General features: G+C 45.1%; 1 protein-coding gene across 6 annotated transcripts in view; it reads right to left on the bottom strand.

Moving 5' to 3' along the window:
* rab3gap1 (RAB3 GTPase activating protein subunit 1) overlaps window positions 1-20,000 on the bottom strand; it is a 66,109-nt gene that overhangs the window by 26,105 nt on the left and 20,004 nt on the right. For 5 of the 6 annotated variants that reach the window (XR_012385029.1, XR_012385028.1, NM_001077788.2 and 2 more), the window contains 7 exon segments: window positions 16,770-16,843; window positions 16,247-16,339; window positions 6,401-6,573; window positions 3,952-4,041; window positions 854-1,026; window positions 584-638; window positions 85-414 (listed from right to left, as the gene is read on the bottom strand). Coding sequence is in view for 3 of the 6 variants with exons in the window: in NM_001077788.2 (NP_001071256.2) it covers window positions 85-414; window positions 584-638; window positions 854-1,026; window positions 3,952-4,041; window positions 6,401-6,573; window positions 16,247-16,339; window positions 16,770-16,843 (988 nt within the window). In the remaining 3 variants the exon portion in view is untranslated. 6 annotated transcript variants of the gene reach the window in all.

Genomic DNA, 20,000 nt, shown 5'->3' with positions numbered 1-20,000 from the left:
TGATGGGTATGTAGAGCGGCTCCTGTGTGTTCAGCAGTGTGTGTGTGTGTGTGTGTGTGTGTGTGTGTGTGTGTGTGTGTTCACCTGTGTGATGGGTATGTAGAGCGGCTCCTGTGTGTTCAGCAGTGTGTGTGTGCCGTGCGGCTGCAGACGTCCCTCAGGTTTGCTCCTGCTCCTGTTCTCCGCCTCCTCCTTGTCCTCCTTCATCTCCTCCGTGTCGCTCACACACTCGAAGAACTCGTCCTCACTGTCGCTCCAGGAGTCCCAGGATTTCCCAGCAGCCTCTGCAGGCCCCGCCCCCTCTGGCCCTGCCCCCTCTGGTGCTCCGCGGCTCCGGTCTCGGGCCCCGTCTGACGAGCTGCTCTTCTTCCCATCATCCCTTGCTTTCTTGCGCTCAATGCAGCAGTTCAGCATCTGGCGGACACACACACACACACACGCGCATAAAGAGGTGTGTGTAGACATTATATTCAGTCACGTATTCCCCTGGTCTCCTCTGTGTTAAGTTAAGAAGTGTGTGTGTGTGTGTGTGTGTGTGTGTGAGAGAGAGTGTGTGTTTTGGACAGTTGCAGTGGGTCTTCACCTGTAGTTTCTGATGAAGTAGACAACACCTGAGATCAGGAGGTCCACTCGCCAGTCTGAAACACACAAACAAACAAACAAACACACACACACACACACACACACACACACAAACACACATTTTGAGTTTTTCTGCATGCAGATTTACATATATTCTGCCTGACGAGATTTTATTATTGACATTTTGTGCATGTGTGTGTGTGTGTGTGTGTGTGTGTGTGTGTTTGTCTGTGTGTGTGTGTGTGTGTGTCTGTTTGTGTGTGTGTCAGACCCGTAGATGAGGCAGTTGTTCTCCCAGCGGTATCTCATCTCCAGCACAAACTCCTGCCACAGGTGGGCGACGGCGCGCACTCCTCCGTGATGGAAGTTCACCATGCAGATGCAGAGCGCCAGCCGGTGCGTCAGGCTGTCTGACGGGCACGACTTCAGCTGATTGTAGAGATGCTGCACACACAGACACACACATACTCAAACACACACAGATCAACAGCACAGGGGCTCACAATCAGGGCGCACTGAAAATTCAGAATCCTAAAATTATCAGCTAAAAATGATAGTTTTTCTGGCTTTCTGCTCAAAGACGGCAGGTTTACACACATGATGGTCATTCACAGAGCTCTACATAAACAAGAGGAAAGATAAAATACAAGAAATAAAACCAAAAGAGACACACACACTCTAGTTTCTCACTCTGCAGGGTGTAAAGTGGTGTTCACACTGGACACAGAACGCACTGCGCTATGAAAGCCATTCATTTCAATGGCAAGAGCAGTCTATTTCTGCTCAACTGAAGCACAAGAGCAGCAGATCACACACCAGCACTTCAGTTTAGGACAAAATTCACACCTACTGGCTTGCCTGTTATTGTGATATTAACTGCTCTATTAGTTATTCCTAAACCCTCTGGGAATCTGCAGACACAGACATGTGCTGACTTTATATCCAGGTAATATTTTCTGCAGATGTAATAAATGAGAGACCTGCTTTGTTTACCGAACAAACAACTCTAATGGCATGTGCATTGTATCTTTATTTTAAATAAAAAATTAAGCATTATTATTTTCACCCCCTAGTCTTTCAAGTTTTTTTGTAATTTTTCACAATAAAAATGACTGATTTTGTGGTGGAAATTCCCAGAAATTTGCGGACAAATTTGTGATAAAAAAAAAAATATATACATACATACATACATACATACATATACATACATATATATATATATATACACACACACACACACACACACACACACACACATACATATATATACACTCACATATATATATATATGCATTTTCTATTACTTTTTTTTTTTTATTGCAAAATTGCCCGCCTGAATACGCCTGAATAATAAGACACATAAATATTGATTTCAATAGTTTATTAATCATTTACTAACTCATTCTGAATGATCTTAAAAACCCTCGACTACTCTTAAATACAAATGGTTTGTAAATAATTCGATACGTAATTTAGTAATGAAAAATAAATCATTAAAGTATGAAAGTACAATCATTAAGGACATTTTACATATGTTTGTAAGTAAAGAATAGAGCATCTGTAGTTGCAGTTATAAACTGCTTATTAACGTATAATTATTACCGGCACTTCTTTTCTTATAAGCATATATAGAGAAACAGAAGCAGCTCTGTGAAAATAGCAGTGTTTAGATGACAATTTAGTTTGGTCTGCTACTAAAACCCTTCTGTATGTTTTTGTAGTCCCCAAACTTTGTTTGCTTGGGCTTTGCTAAGCTAACTCTGTAAAAGCCAATGTCTCCCTTTGCATTGACCTTTGATCATATAAAATTTAGAGATAGAGATGTAATGATTCACCGTGAACCGGTTAAAAAGGTAATCAAATATGCGGTGATTTAAACCGGGAGACATGATGAACGAATAGCGACACATGTTTAGAACAGAGGGGGCGCTGCGCTCGCTTTAGCTGCACATCAGCGGCGAGCAAGAGTGAAATGACAGCAGTGAAGTGCGCCTGACTGTGTGAGAATACTGCAGAAATGATGCAGATTAACCGTCAACACAACAGAAAACTATCGTCACACACTTCTATACGCAAATACACTACTAATAAGCCAAACCACATGGACCAGATGATTTGCAGCTCCGCTCGCTCTGGTGCAGCGTGTGATCTCTGTAGATCTTGTCAGTGTCCTCATAGCAGAGCCTGAAGACAGACTGAGAGAGAGAGCTGTGCTGTTCCAGATCCAGCTATTAGATTACTTTACCCTCTCTGTTTCACATTAGTTCATGCATATTTTACTCATTTGCTAATTATATCAGATGTTATATATTATCATCAGTGTGTTATGCCAGTGTTCAGTCTCCTGGAGCAGAGGGCCTATTGACCAGCGGCTGTACACGCTGCTCTCTCTGCTTTGGGAAAGGCTTTCCTCTCCACAGCAGCCGTCTCAGTCCTCCGTGTAAGAGTTTGTTCATCAGCAGGAGACACTGTAGATGTGCAGAGAGCTCAGCTCATGCCAGAACACACAGATCTGCTGATATTCCTGTTTCAAAAATATCTCAAATCCCAGCACTGTCACAGCTGTACCTTGCTTTTACTATAGAGTCTTCTCCAGTTTCTGTTACTGATTTTTTATTTGGATCTTGTTTTAATTTAGTTCTTAATTTTATTTAATTATAATTTAGTTATTGCAGAAAAGATTTTATAATGTAAAAAAAAAAAAGTGCAGCGTTTGAGAAAAATGAAAGAGCTCTTCACCCTAAATCTGTCTCAATTTTATTTAAAAGTCGTGACTAAACCGTGATTGGTGAGGTTAGTATCATGAATCGTTATCAAATCGTGAGTCAGGTGAAGCGCTACATCACTATTCAGAAATGTTAATTCATCCTGAATTTGGGTTTCAGTGCATCTGTAATGTGAGTGAGTTAGAGATCTGCGCGGGACAACATTTTTAATCCCGCTCCCGCCAGCTCCCGCCAGGTTTTAGTTTTAGTGATGTGTTCGCGAACAAAGAAGCCAAACCAAAAACCACCCAGCTCCATGATACAGAGTCCAGATAACAAGCCGTCTGTATAAACACACGCGCACACACACACACACACACACACACACACATAAACATAAACAGCACCAAGTAAGCGACACACAGCATCACGCTCTCTCATTCACACACATCCATATATACGCGTGCTCGCTCGCTCAGGAGTCAGGAGCTCTTTTGTTAGACCGCCCGCTCCTGTTCAAATTACACTAGTTACCGACCGCTCCCGCGCTTCATTCGGAAATTTATTCCTGCGCTGCAAGAAACCTGGTCGGGTCCCGCTGTACTCCGAGAATGCAGACCTCTAGAGTGAGTGTGTGTGTGTGTGTGTGTGTGTTTAGACTCACGTAATCCTCTGATTGTCTGTCCGGGCTCTGTTGCGGTGGTCTGACCTCACTTACGTCTGCTTTATCCAGAGCTGCGTCAGGAAACAGATACTGACACACACACACACACACACACACACACACACACACACACACACACACACACACAGAGTCACTTGTCACATCACCCGCAGATGTAAACAGTCATTTAAACATTTGGCATGCTTTTAAAGTAAAATCCAACTAATCTTTTCTACACAAAAGCGCAAGTCCAGGTCCATCCTTTACTCACACTGCATGTTAGAACAGCAGATCCCCTCAACATCTGCGAGACTGACTCTCAGAGAAGCATTTTAAAGAGATTTTTGAACAGAATCGCTTTAATAACGAACTGCTAATAATAGGTGATTTCATTTGTCTTTGTCGTGATGGCAGTGTGACATACGGTGGTGTATTTCTATTCTTTGTATATTTTTTGCTGCTGTAGAGTGTTGGACTCTTCTGCATCATATAAACAGCATCATCTGTGTGCAGATATTCAGAAACATGCTCAGTGAACACTCCTGTTTATCTGAGACACAAGTCAGATATTCTGCTGTCAACATGTGTGTTATGTGCCGGAGCAGCTGTCTTTGTTTTGCTCTCTTTAACCCGCCCAATGCCAGTTTAGCCAATTATATTCCAGCACCGGGTTGCCAGATGGTGGAAAACAGCGTATTTCATTCATTCAGTCAGGAAGACTCTCACAGTGTGCGTCTGTGACTGAAATGCGCCCTCTGGTGGACAGCAGCAGACTCTGAAATGAGACGCAGATTCAGAGTTCCACATGAGGTTATTAATGAGCAAATAATATAAACATTAGGAGTGTGAACATTAGATGAGATGCGCAGTGATGAGCAGTTTGACTGTTTGCAGAAATGTAAACACAGACATTCAGCAGCACAGAATAGAGCACTCACTGCACTCCAGCACACGCTGAGCTTTATCATCTAATGAACACACATTACAGCTCTTGAACATGATTAATGTAGATGCTGAATCACTGATATGTGTTGGTTTGCTCTGAGTCTCAGTTCTGAAGTTCAGTTTCAGACGCTTTATTGTATTCTGCAGATCTGAGCTGAACTCTCTGCTGCTGCTGTCAGTAGTGTGCTGATAGATGTCCTGTAGACTCACATTATTAGCGTTTAACACTGAATAAAGCACCTGAGCTGTAGCTGAGCTGAGCGGTGTCAGTGTTCTGTTGTTCAGCCGTGAGAAATTGAAGCTGTTTGTAATGCATCAATTCCAGGTGAAGTGTTGTAAGACAACGCCCTTTAATATGGAGAATATTCCCTCTATCATGTGCTATCGCTGTTATATAGAACACACTTTTAATCAGCCTTTAGGCTCGATAGTCAGGCACACTACTGTTGGTCGTCAATCTGGCAACCTGCTCTTGCATCTGTTTTGATCAAGGAGTGCAATACCTAGTTCAACCACTGGGAGTGAAACTGACACACTGCACCTTTAAAAGAGGCCAATAATACTTTAGCAGAGAATAATACTGACCACAGCAGATTATACATTCATTAAAATATAACTTTTATTCCAGACCAACCGAACGATCTGCTCTTCAGCTTCATATTTTTGGTGGGATTTCTGATGTCACACTGAAGACTAAAGCAATGATGTCAAACCTTCAGCTTCAGCATATCAGAAATGCATTTAATTTAGGAATACAAAGCAGAAAATGGATCATGTCACATAAACAATACAAATATTACACATCTTTTAACCGCACAGTTCACTCACACTGTTCTCAGCATTCTCCTGTAGATCTTCCTTTGTGTTTGAACATGTGAGCGAGGAGTAAATGATGACAGAACTTCCACTCAGTCAATTAATTAAGGATATTTCAAGATGAACTCACTGCTGGAGCTGCTGCAGACACCTGAATAACTAAATATGCAAATACACCGAGCCAATCATCTGGCAGCTTTTAATCAGCGAGTGTCTGTGAATCTGACAGCCAATGAGAGACGGACTCCTGCGTTAAACATCAGACTGCTTTATAGTGATTAATCAGGAGTGTGTGTGTGTGTGTGTGTGTGTGTGTGTGTGTGTGTGTGTGTGTGTGTGTGTGTGTGTGTGTGACCGTCAGCGTTCACAGACATTAATGCATGTGTAAGTTCGCTCAACTTTACTGAAGCAGGTAAACTACAGAACACCACCCGTCTAGAGTTTGATTTCACTTTATTATTAACTTTATTATTAACTTTATTATTATTTTGCTAAAGTTGCAGCTCTATAAGAATAAAATAAAGTGTTTTTATGTGTGGTAAACTGGGTTTGGGGGAAACTGTGATGTTTATGATTCATCTTTATTTCCATGTGTTCAGCAGAGTGTTGAGTGTCAGACATTGATGAGGGAATCATCATGTGTGAAGCGTGAGGTGTGTGTAATTTCCCAGCATGCTCAGTGTTTTACCAGCAGGATGGAGTTGAGCACGTCGTTGTTGAGCGGCGACTCCGGGACACGGCGGTGCCGGCGGATGCGCTTGCGGGCGCTGTGGACCATACTGGAGACGGAGAGCTTGTGTATCGGCACAGCAGTACTCGGCTCCGTCAGCTTCGACAGCGCCTGCGTGATGTCACTGTTCTCTGCACACACACACAGACGTGCGCGCACGCACGCGCACACACACACACACACACACACTTCAGATTGGGGCTGCACAATTGTCACTTCCTGTGGTGAGAAACTCTGGAAGGCATTAGGGCGTGTCATTACTCTCCTCTCAGTAGATTGATGATGTGTCGACTCTGCTACTGTCATATTTCAGTCACTTTTCAAAAACAACAATGTGATGAAAATGCATGACGTTGTGTTTCAGACACTCATGTGGAGTTTGAGGTTAGCATCTGGAGCTAAAGCACACAATGATGGAAAACTTCAACTCAGTTACGATCAACTCAGTTAACAGCAGCTGGTCAACTCCACTATCGTCAACTCCGCAACTCAGTTACTGTCAACTCTGTTAATGTCACCTCTGCAACTCCGTTACAGTCAACTCCGCTACATCTACTCCATCACAGTCAACTCCGCTACATCTACTCCAATACAGTCAACTCCGCTACATCTACTCCAATACAGTCAACTCCGCTACATCTACTCCAATACAGTCAACTCCGCTACATCTACTCCGCTACATCTACTCCGCTACAGTCAACTCCGCTACAGTCAACTCCGCTACATCAACTCTGCTACAGTCAACTCCGCTACATCTTCTCCGCTACATCTACTCCGCTACAGTCAACTCCGCTACAGTCAACTCCGCTACAGTCAACTCCGCTACATCAACTCTGCTACAGTCAACTCCGCTGCATCTACTCCGCTACATCTACTCCGCTACATGTACTCCGCTACAGTCAACTCCGGTACATCTACTCCGCTACAGTCAACTCCGCTACAGTCAACTCCGCTACAGTCAACTCTGCTACAGTCAACTCCGCTACATCAACTCTGCTACAGTCAACTCCGCTACATCTACTCCGCTACAGTCAACTCCGCTACATCTACTCCGCTACATCTACTCCGCTACATGTACTCCGCTACAGTCAACTCCGGTACATCAACTCTGCTACAGTCAACTCCGCTACATCTACTCCGCTACAGTCAACTCCGCTACATCTACTCCGCTACATCTACTCCGCTACATCTACTCCGCTACAGTCAACTCTGCTACAGTCAACTCCGGTACATCTACTCCGCTACAGTCAACTCCGCTACAGTCAACTCTGCTACAGTCAACTCCGCTACAGTCAACTCTGCTACAGTCAACTCCGCTACATCAACTCTGCTACAGTCAACTCCGCTACATCAACTCTGCTACAGTCAACTCCGCTACATCTACTCCGCTACATCTACTCCGCTACATGTACTCCGCTACAGTCAACTCCGGTACATCAACTCTGCTACAGTCAACTCCTCTACATCTACTCCGCTACAGTCAACTCCGCTACATCTACTCCGCTACAGTCAACTCTGCTACAGTCAACTCCGGTACATCTACTCCGCTACAGTCAACTCCGCTAGTCAACTACGCTACATCTACTCCGCTACAGTCAACTCAGCTACAGTCAACTCCGCTACATCCAGCTCCGCTACAGTCAACTCCGCTACATCTACTCCGCTACATCTACTCCACTACAGTCAACTCCGCTACAGTCAACTCCGCTACAGTCAACTCCGCTACATCTACTCCGCTACAGTCAACTCCGCTACATCAACTCTGCTACAGTCAACTCCGCTACATCTACTCCGCTACAGTCAACTCCGCTACATCTACTCCGCTACATCTACTCCGCTACAGTCAACTCCGGTACATCTACTCCGCTACAGTCAACTCTGCTACAGTCAACTCCGGTACATCTACTCCGCTACAGTCAACTCCGCTAGTCAACTACGCTACATCTACTCCGCTACAGTCAACTCAGCTACAGTCAACTCCGCTACATCCAGCTCTGCTACAGTCAACTCCGCTACATCTACTCCGCTACATCTACTCCACTACAGTCAACTCCGCTACAGTCAACTCCGCTACAGTCAACTCCGCTACATCTACTCCGCTACATGTACTCCGCTACAGTCAACTCCGGTACATCTACTCCGCTACAGTCAACTCCGCTACAGTCAACTCCGCTACAGTCAACTCTGCTACAGTCAACTCCGCTACATCAACTCTGCTACAGTCAACTCCGCTACATCTACTCCGCTACAGTCAACTCCGCTACATCTACTCCGCTACATCTACTCCGCTACATGTACTCCGCTACAGTCAACTCCGGTACATCAACTCTGCTACAGTCAACTCCGCTACATCTACTCCGCTACAGTCAACTCCGCTACATCTACTCCGCTACATCTACTCCGCTACATCTACTCCGCTACAGTCAACTCTGCTACAGTCAACTCCGGTACATCTACTCCGCTACAGTCAACTCCGCTACAGTCAACTCTGCTACAGTCAACTCCGCTACAGTCAACTCTGCTACAGTCAACTCCGCTACATCAACTCTGCTACAGTCAACTCCGCTACATCTACTCCGCTACATCTACTCCGCTACATGTACTCCGCTACAGTCAACTCCGGTACATCAACTCTGCTACAGTCAACTCCGCTACATCTACTCCGCTACAGTCAACTCCGCTACATCTACTCCGCTACAGTCAACTCTGCTACAGTCAACTCCGGTACATCTACTCCGCTACAGTCAACTCCGCTAGTCAACTACGCTACATCTACTCCGCTACAGTCAACTCAGCTACAGTCAACTCCGCTACATCCAGCTCCGCTACAGTCAACTCCGCTACATCTACTCCGCTACATCTACTCCACTACAGTCAACTCCGCTACAGTCAACTCCGCTACAGTCAACTCCGCTACATCTACTCCGCTACAGTCAACTCCGCTACATCAACTCTGCTACAGTCAACTCCGCTACATCTACTCCGCTACAGTCAACTCCGCTACATCTACTCCGCTACATCTACTCCGCTACAGTCAACTCCGGTACATCTACTCCGCTACAGTCAACTCTGCTACAGTCAACTCCGGTACATCTACTCCGCTACAGTCAACTCCGCTAGTCAACTACGCTACATCTACTCCGCTACAGTCAACTCAGCTACAGTCAACTCCGCTACATCCAGCTCCGCTACAGTCAACTCCGCTACATCTACTCCGCTACATCTACTCCACTACAGTCAACTCCGCTACAGTCAACTCCGCTACAGTCAACTCCGCTACATCTACTCCGCTACATGTACTCCGCTACAGTCAACTCCGGTACATCTACTCCGCTACAGTCAACTCCGCTACAGTCAACTCCGCTACAGTCAACTCTGCTACAGTCAACTCCGCTACATCAACTCTGCTACAGTCAACTCCGCTACATCTACTCCGCTAAAGTCAACTCCGCTACATCTACTCCGCTACATCTACTCCGCTACATGTACTCCGCTACAGTCAACTCCGGTACATCAACTCTGCTACAGTCAACTCCGCTACATCTACTCCGCTACAGTCAACTCCGCTACATCTACTCCGCTACATCTACTCCGCTACATCTACTCCGCTACAGTCAACTCTGCTACAGTCAACTCCGGTACATCTACTCCGCTACAGTCAACTCCGCTACAGTCAACTCTGCTACAGTCAACTCCGCTACAGTCAACTCTGCTACAGTCAACTCCGCTACATCAACTCTGCTACAGTCAACTCCGCTACATCTACTCCGCTACATCTACTCCGCTACATGTACTCCGCTACAGTCAACTCCGGTACATCAACTCTGCTACAGTCAACTCCGCTACATCTACTCCGCTACAGTCAACTCCGCTACATCTACTCCGCTACAGTCAACTCTGCTACAGTCAACTCCGGTACATCTACTCCGCTACAGTCAACTCCGCTAGTCAACTACGCTACATCTACTCCGCTACAGTCAACTCAGCTACAGTCAACTCCGCTACATCCAGCTCCGCTACAGTCAACTCCGCTACATCTACTCCGCTACATCTACTCCACTACAGTCAACTCCGCTACAGTCAACTCCGCTACAGTCAACTCCGCTACATCTACTCCGCTACAGTCAACTCCGCTACATCAACTCTGCTACAGTCAACTCCGCTACATCTACTCCGCTACAGTCAACTCCGCTACATCTACTCCGCTACATCTACTCCGCTACAGTCAACTCCGGTACATCTACTCCGCTACAGTCAACTCTGCTACAGTCAACTCCGGTACATCTACTCCGCTACAGTCAACTCCGCTAGTCAACTACGCTACATCTACTCCGCTACAGTCAACTCAGCTACAGTCAACTCCGCTACATCCAGCTCCGCTACAGTCAACTCCGCTACATCTACTCCGCTACATCTACTCCACTACAGTCAACTCCGCTACAGTCAACTCCGCTACAGTCAACTCCGCTACATCTACTCCGCTACATGTACTCCGCTACAGTCAACTCCGGTACATCTACTCCGCTACAGTCAACTCCGCTACAGTCAACTCCGCTACAGTCAACTCTGCTACAGTCAACTCCGCTACATCAACTCTGCTACAGTCAACTCCGCTACATCTACTCCGCTACAGTCAACTCCGCTACATCTACTCCGCTACATCTACTCCGCTACATGTACTCCGCTACAGTCAACTCCGGTACATCAACTCTGCTACAGTCAACTCCGCTACATCTACTCCGCTACAGTCAACTCCGCTACATCTACTCCGCTACATCTACTCCGCTACAGTCAACTCTGCTACAGTCAACTCCGGTACATCTACTCCGCTACAGTCAACTCCGCTACAGTCAACTCTGCTACAGTCAACTCCGCTACAGTCAACTCTGCTACAGTCAACTCCGCTACATCAACTCTGCTACAGTCAACTCCGCTACATCTACTCCGCTACATCTACTCCGCTACATGTACTCCGCTACAGTCAACTCCGGTACATCAACTCTGCTACAGTCAACTCCGCTACATCTACTCCGCTACAGTCAACTCCGCTACATCTACTCCGCTACAGTCAACTCTGCTACAGTCAACTCCGGTACATCTACTCCGCTACAGTCAACTCCGCTAGTCAACTACGCTACATCTACTCCGCTACAGTCAACTCAGCTACAGTCAACTCCGCTACATCCAGCTCCGCTACAGTCAACTCCGCTACATCTACTCCGCTACATCTACTCCACTACAGTCAACTCCGCTACAGTCAACTCCGCTACAGTCAACTCCGCTACATCTACTCCGCTACAGTCAACTCCGCTACATCAACTCTGCTACAGTCAACTCTGCTACATCTACTCCGCTACATCTACTCCACTACAGTCAACTCCGCTACATCTACTCCGCTACAGTCAACTCCGCTACATCAACTCTGCTACATCTACTCCGCTACATCTACTCCACTACAGTCAACTCCGCTACATCTACTCCGCTACAGTCAACTCCGCTACATCAACTCTGCTACAGTCAACTCCGCTACATCTACTCCGCTACAGTCAACTCCGCTACATCTACTCCGCTACATCTACTCCGCTACAGTCAACTCCGGTACATCTACTCCGCTACAGTCAACTCTGCTACAGTCAACTCCGGTACATCTACTCCGCTACAGTCAACTCCGCTAGTCAACTACGCTACATCTACTCCGCTACAGTCAACTCAGCTACAGTCAACTCCGCTACATCCAGCTCCGCTACAGTCAACTCCGCTACATCTACTCCGCTACATCTACTCCACTACAGTCAACTCCGCTACAGTCAACTCCGCTACAGTCAACTCCGCTACATGTACTCCGCTACAGTCAACTCCGGTACATCTACTCCGCTACAGTCAACTCCGCTACAGTCAACTCCGCTACAGTCAACTCTGCTACAGTCAACTCCGCTACATCAACTCTGCTACAGTCAACTCCGCTACATCTACTCCGCTACAGTCAACTCCGCTACATCTACTCCGCTACATCTACTCCGCTACATGTACTCCGCTACAGTCAACTCCGGTACATCAACTCTGCTACAGTCAACTCCGCTACATCTACTCCGCTACAGTCAACTCCGCTACATCTACTCCGCTACATCTACTCCGCTACATCTACTCCGCTACAGTCAACTCTGCTACAGTCAACTCCGGTACATCTACTCCGCTACAGTCAACTCCGCTACAGTCAACTCTGCTACAGTCAACTCCGCTACAGTCAACTCTGCTACAGTCAACTCCGCTACATCAACTCTGCTACAGTCAACTCCGCTACATCAACTCTGCTACAGTCAACTCCGCTACATCTACTCCGCTACATCTACTCCGCTACATGTACTCCGCTACAGTCAACTCCGGTACATCAACTCTGCTACAGTCAACTCCGCTACATCTACTCCGCTACAGTCAACTCCGCTACATCTACTCCGCTACAGTCAACTCTGCTACAGTCAACTCCGGTACATCTACTCCGCTACAGTCAACTCCGCTAGTCAACTACGCTACATCTACTCCGCTACAGTCAACTCAGCTACAGTCAACTCCGCTACATCCAGCTCCGCTACAGTCAACTCCGCTACATCTACTCCGCTACATCTACTCCACTACAGTCAACTCCGCTACAGTCAACTCCGCTACAGTCAACTCCGCTACATCTACTCCGCTACAGTCAACTCCGCTACATCAACTCTGCTACAGTCAACTCCGCTACATCTACTCCGCTACAGTCAACTCCGCTACATCTACTCCGCTACATCTACTCCGCTACAGTCAACTCCGGTACATCTACTCCGCTACAGTCAACTCTGCTACAGTCAACTCCGGTACATCTACTCCGCTACAGTCAACTCCGCTAGTCAACTACGCTACATCTACTCCGCTACAGTCAACTCAGCTACAGTCAACTCCGCTACATCCAGCTCCGCTACAGTCAACTCCGCTACATCTACTCCGCTACATCTACTCCACTACAGTCAACTCCGCTACAGTCAACTCCGCTACAGTCAACTCTGCTACAGTCAACTCCGCTACATCTACTCCGCTACATGTACTCCGCTACAGTCAACTCCGGTACATCTACTCCGCTACAGTCAACTCCGCTACAGTCAACTCCGCTACAGTCAACTCTGCTACAGTCAACTCCGCTACATCAACTCTGCTACAGTCAACTCCGCTACATCTACTCCGCTACAGTCAACTCCGCTACATCTACTCCGCTACATCTACTCCGCTACATGTACTCCGCTACAGTCAACTCCGGTACATCAACTCTGCTACAGTCAACTCTGCTACATCTACTCCGCTACAGTCAACTCCGCTACATCTACTCCGCTACATCTACTCCGCTACATCTACTCCGCTACAGTCAACTCTGCTACAGTCAACTCCGGTACATCTACTCCGCTACAGTCAACTCCGCTACAGTCAACTCTGCTACAGTCAACTCCGCTACAGTCAACTCTGCTACAGTCAACTCCGCTACATCAACTCTGCTACAGTCAACTCCGCTACATCAACTCTGCTACAGTCAACTCCGCTACATCTACTCCGCTACATCTACTCCGCTACATGTACTCCGCTACAGTCAACTCCGGTACATCAACTCTGCTACAGTCAACTCCGCTACATCTACTCCGCTACAGTCAACTCCGCTACATCTACTCCGCTACAGTCAACTCTGCTACAGTCAACTCCGGTACATCTACTCCGCTACAGTCAACTCCGCTAGTCAACTACGCTACATCTACTCCGCTACAGTCAACTCAGCTACAGTCAACTCCGCTACATCCAGCTCCGCTACAGTCAACTCCGCTACATCTACTCCGCTACATCTACTCCACTACAGTCAACTCCGCTACAGTCAACTCCGCTACAGTCAACTCCGCTACATCTACTCCGCTACAGTCAACTCCGCTACATCAACTCTGCTACAGTCAACTCCGCTACATCTACTCCGCTACAGTCAACTCCGCTACATCTACTCCGCTACATCTACTCCGCTACAGTCAACTCCGGTACATCTACTCCGCTACAGTCAACTCTGCTACAGTCAACTCCGGTACATCTACTCCGCTACAGTCAACTCCGCTAGTCAACTACGCTACATCTACTCCGCTACAGTCAACTCAGCTACAGTCAACTCCGCTACATCCAGCTCCGCTACAGTCAACTCCGCTACATCTACTCCGCTACATCTACTCCACTACAGTCAACTCCGCTACAGTCAACTCCGCTACAGTCAACTCCGCTACATCTACTCCGCTACATGTACTCCGCTACAGTCAACTCCGGTACATCTACTCCGCTACAGTCAACTCCGCTACAGTCAACTCCGCTACAGTCAACTCCGCTACATCTACTCCGCTACATGTACTCCGCTACAGTCAACTCCGGTACATCTACTTCGCTACAGTCAACTCCGCTAGTCAACTACGCTACATCTACTCCGCTACAGTCAACTCAGCTACAGTCAACTCCGCTACATCCAGCTCCGCTACAGTCAACTCCGCTACATCTACTCCGCTACATCTACTCCACTACAGTCAACTCCGCTACAGTCAACTCCGCTACAGTCAACTCCGCTACATCAACTCCGCTACAGTCAACTCCACTACAGTCAACTCCGCTACAGTCAACTCCGCTACATCAACTCCGCTACAGTCAGCTTCGCTACATCAACTCCGCTACAGTCAACTCCGCTACATCTACTCCACTACAGTCAACTCCGCTACAGTCAACTCCGCTACATCAGCTCCGCTACAGTCAGCTTCGCTACATCAACTCCGCTACATCAACTCCGCTACATCAACTCCGCTACAATTAAGTCCACTACATCTACTCCGCTACAGTCAACTCCGCTAGTCAGCTTCGCTACATCAACTCCGCTACAGTCAACTCCATTAGCCAACTTTGCTATCACCAACTTCTCAACTCCAATACCGTTAACTCATCAACTCCGTTAGTTAATTCTGTACCTGTCAACTCCTTAACTCCATGATGTCGACTCCTCAACCCTGTTACTGTCGTCAACTCTTACTGTTTTAAAATGTTAAATAATGAGTGAAAATATTTATTAACAGAATCAAACGTTTCCTATCACATTTAAGTATTCTGCATTATTTTACATTAATAATGGATTCTGACACTGGAGCAGAAGTAAAGAAGAAAACTAAATGTAGCAGCTTTACTGCTGCCACTAAAAACACAAACTACAGGACTGAAGATGTCCTTCTCAAAGTGAAGATGCTTAGTGAAAACTACAGCTGCACAATACATCACAGCATCATCAGTATTGTGATGGTAGTGTATGAAGTACACGCATTGCAGACCTCTCATAAATTACATTTCATTCATTAGTTATCTAAAGTTGACCAATCAGATGGGGCCTTACTATCTTTAGCTCCACCTCCCCAATAGTTGTTGTGCTTTTGGCTGGAGCTCAGAGCTGAAACCTAATGGGCGGAGTAGAGCAACATCAGCCAATCAGAGTGAGAATATCTGCATATCAGGTTTACACTCAGTGTTTTGATGAGCTTTAAAGTGATTTCTCCACCTTGACACTATTTTTGGTCGGATTTAGAATTGATTAGATCTAAAAATGTATCTTACCTGTTCATTTTAATATCATTAAATAAATAAATGTAGCACGGTTTAGGGAAAGGTTGTATTTCAAGAAATGTCGTTATCGTTCAACATCATGGCACATTTTCTCAGTATGGCACAGGTCTAGATGTGTGTGTGTGTGTTGAGCATGAATACAGCAGTATGATATGAGCTGACCTTTGCCCTCCTCCTCAGCCGTGCTCCTGCCCAGAATCTCCTCCGTAGTTTCCTTCCGACAGCAGATCTTGAAGAACTCGGTGAGAAACTCTCCTGAGGATGGAGAACACACCATCACACACACACCATTCCTCACCACCATCACACATCACCACCATTCCTCACACACCATCAGACTCAATCACACACCATCACACTCACCCTCACACTTAATCAGACACCATCGCACTCCATCATCACACACCATCAGACTCAATCAGACTCCATCACAATCCATAAGACCCCATCAGACATCATCACACTACTAGACTGTATCACACTCTACTAGACTGTATCAGACTCAATCGGACTCCATCAGACACACCATCAGACACCATTGCACTCCATCACACACACCAGAACACTCAATCACACTTCATCAGATACCATCACACATCATCACGCACACGCCATCACACACACACACACACACACACACTCCATCTCTGCACACTACTGCTGCTGTAGGAGTGAGCGCTCTTACCCAGCAGACACTGTGGATTCTCTGCTGTACGGACTCGGACAGACCAGTGTGGCGCCTGAAGAGGATCCAGATCACTGCACAACAACACAAAACAGCGCTGATGACGAGCCGGAGCCAGCTCACACACTTACACTAGTACACTTGCACAGCCACACACACTCGCTGCTCTCAGTTCAGGACATTTTCATGATGTAGATTCAATATTTATTATGGCTTCAGACATTTCAGCTTCAATTAAAAACCTTAATTTATAAAAAGCTTTGTGTGTGTGTGTGTGTGTATGTGTGTGTGTGTGTGTGTGTGTGTGTGTGTGTGTGTGTGTGTGTGTGTGTGTGTGTGTGTGTGTGTGTGTGTGTGTGTGTATGTGTGTGTGTGTGTGTGTGTGTGTGTGTGTGTGTTTGTGTGTATAAGTACAGGTATGTATGTGCGAGTGCGGCAGCACAATGGAGCAGTGGTCAGCACTGTGACCTAACAGAAAGAAGGTCGCTGGTTTGAGTCTCGGCTGGGTCAGTTGGTGTTTCTGTGTGGAGTTTGCATGTTCTCCCCATGTTGGCAAGGGTTTTCCGTGGGTGTTCCGGTTTCCCCCACAGTCCAAACACATGCGCTATAGGGGAATTACTGGAATAGTTGGCGGTTCACTCCGCTGCGGGGACCCCAGATTAATAAAGGGACTAAGCCAAAAAGAAAATGAATGAATGAATATGATGTATACACTCGGTCAAAAGTTTGGGGTCATTTTTTTATTATTAATTTTATTTAATATTTTAAATATTGTTATTGTGTTCATCAAGGCGTAAAACAACTGTAAAAAAAAAAAAGTTAAATTGTTTATTTGAATTGATAAATATTTATGAAACATTTATTACTTACTGTATGTAGTTTCGAATGAAATATTACTCTATTTCTTAATTAATATTACTAATAATAATATTAATAATAATAATTAATATTAGAGTGATTACTGAAGGATGTGACTTGAGTAAGGAAGCTGGAAATCCATCAGTAAATTAAAGTATTAAATTAAATTATAAGCTACTTTTGATCAGTTGTTTTATAGTGCAATAACAGCAAGGTTATTCTAGTAAACGAAAACATGCAAACTACAATTGTAAATCACTTTGGTTAACTGAAAATAAAAACGAAAACTAGAACTGAAAGCGGATTGCATTCATACTAAACTAACTGAAACAGAAAAGGGTCCTTTGTTTTCATCTTTGTAAATGTATTTAACGCAGACTGCAAGCCTTTTAGATGTAAATCTATTTACTTGGCGCTGCCCGGTGTTGAACCCATACGACACCTCAGAGTCTGTAATCCTGCAGCCATTGGCCAGATCAAGCTGGTCCTCCTCCAGTCATCACAAAAACAACGGCTGGACATGACTGCAGCACGGAGGCAGCATTAAACGCGACCCGAGCAGACACGCAAGACTATTCTTTTAACGCATTTTTGTTCCGAACAATGTGTTTTATTAATGCATCAGTGATCACGATCGCCAAAGAATTGTTCTTTTTAACCGGATCTTCTAAGTGAACTGGTTGAACTAATTCACCAAATCGAACTGAATCATTTGAAACGATTCCCGTCTCCTGTAACGTTAAGCATTATCCACAAACTAATACAGTTATTACATGCCTGATAACCCCTCTGACTCGAAATAAAACATTTATTCTGAGTTATTCAGTTATTAGTACAGTACACACAGATATTCAGTGAACCGAACACTAACTGTACATGACCAAGATCTGGCCAAATGTACATTTATTTCATCACAGAAGGTCGTAAAGCAGATTTAATAAGTGGATCATGCTTCAGTTGAGCTACAGATTGTAAATGTAAGAAACTTTTCAGGTCATGGTGATGTTTAACTGGCTGAAATGATGCTTGATGACTACATATTGTTGATATGTTGAGTCCGAACTTGGGAAGATTGCCACCAAAGTTCTAGTTCAAGTTAAACATCCGAACTTCCAATCGCTGCTTGCACACATCATGTACTTAAGGCTGCTTTCCTGTGGGCTGCTGTATTTGCTGTATTCCAGCACTACATCCTCGATAAACTGTCCGACGTGCACTGCTCACTGGAGCTCAGACGAGCGCATGACAGTAGGTGGGTTTGACGTAAACCATGGCTGCAGCCGGTGATCAACAAGATTAGCCGAGCGCAGGCAGGGACGGAGTTGAAAATGGAGCCTACAAGCCGGACGGCAGGACACTTCGGGGCTCAGTTGCGGCAGTCATGATGACCGATCACACGGTGCCATCATCATTTATTTATTTATTTATTTATAACAACAAAAGATTTACAGCACAATTAAAACTGAATACAGTCTCTACAAACTATAGTTCATTTTTAAACAATAAGGGAATTATTAATTAAATGTATATCAAACGCATGAGAGGAATAAGGGGAAACGAGAGGGTATTGTGAACAAAATGAAAAGGCCTATTAAATACAAAGCATACATTTTAGGAGTTTAAACATCATTCTTGGGCTAATACTTCTGGCTTGAATATGCTAAAAAAGGCTTACATTTATTTACAGTTATAGATGTAAAACTTTCCAATATATGTTAAAGTAAAACCCAAAACAAGGTGTTCTGATCAAGTCTAAAACAATGATGAAGATTATTTTGGATAATGAAAGCATTTTTAGAAAAGCACTTTAATCCAAAACGATTGAACAAAAAGACTTTCCTAAAATAAGTGAGCTACACTTGAAGTAGACGTTTCCCAGAAAGAGCAGATACATCAATAACACTTGTGTACAAACAGCCCGACAGGAGGGAAAAAAACTATATATATATTATAATCCTAAAAATCATTTTATAATTATTTAATAAAATAGGTCTTTAACTTAATTTGTTAAATATTTAGAGTGGCAGGATGATAATTATTTTATTATTTGAGTTCATATTTAGGTTATTTACTAAAATATATCATTTATATCATTCATGGAGCTGAATACAGTAAATCATCTCTATAAATAGGCAGAATAAACCTGTGCAGACAATCTAGCCAGATTACTGAACAAAAGATGCTGCTGCAGTAAAATCTGCGATCTCTCTTAATAAGCATGATGTGTTCAGGATACTGAGGGGATCAAAAGTTCATTGTTTGTTTTGTAATTTGTGAGACGGAATCTGTCCAATAATAAGCCTGAAACACATGTGGTTGTTGTCATGCGGTGAACTCGACCAATCGTGTAATATCAGTGTCGTCATCGCAGCT

Source organism: Danio rerio, chromosome 9, assembly GCF_049306965.1.
Source record: "Danio rerio strain Tuebingen ecotype United States chromosome 9, GRCz12tu, whole genome shotgun sequence".
NCBI classification, from domain to species: Eukaryota; Metazoa; Chordata; class Actinopteri; order Cypriniformes; family Danionidae; genus Danio; species Danio rerio.
The sequence above is the reverse complement of the archived record's forward strand: the minus strand, read 5'-3'. Positions and strand labels throughout refer to the sequence as shown.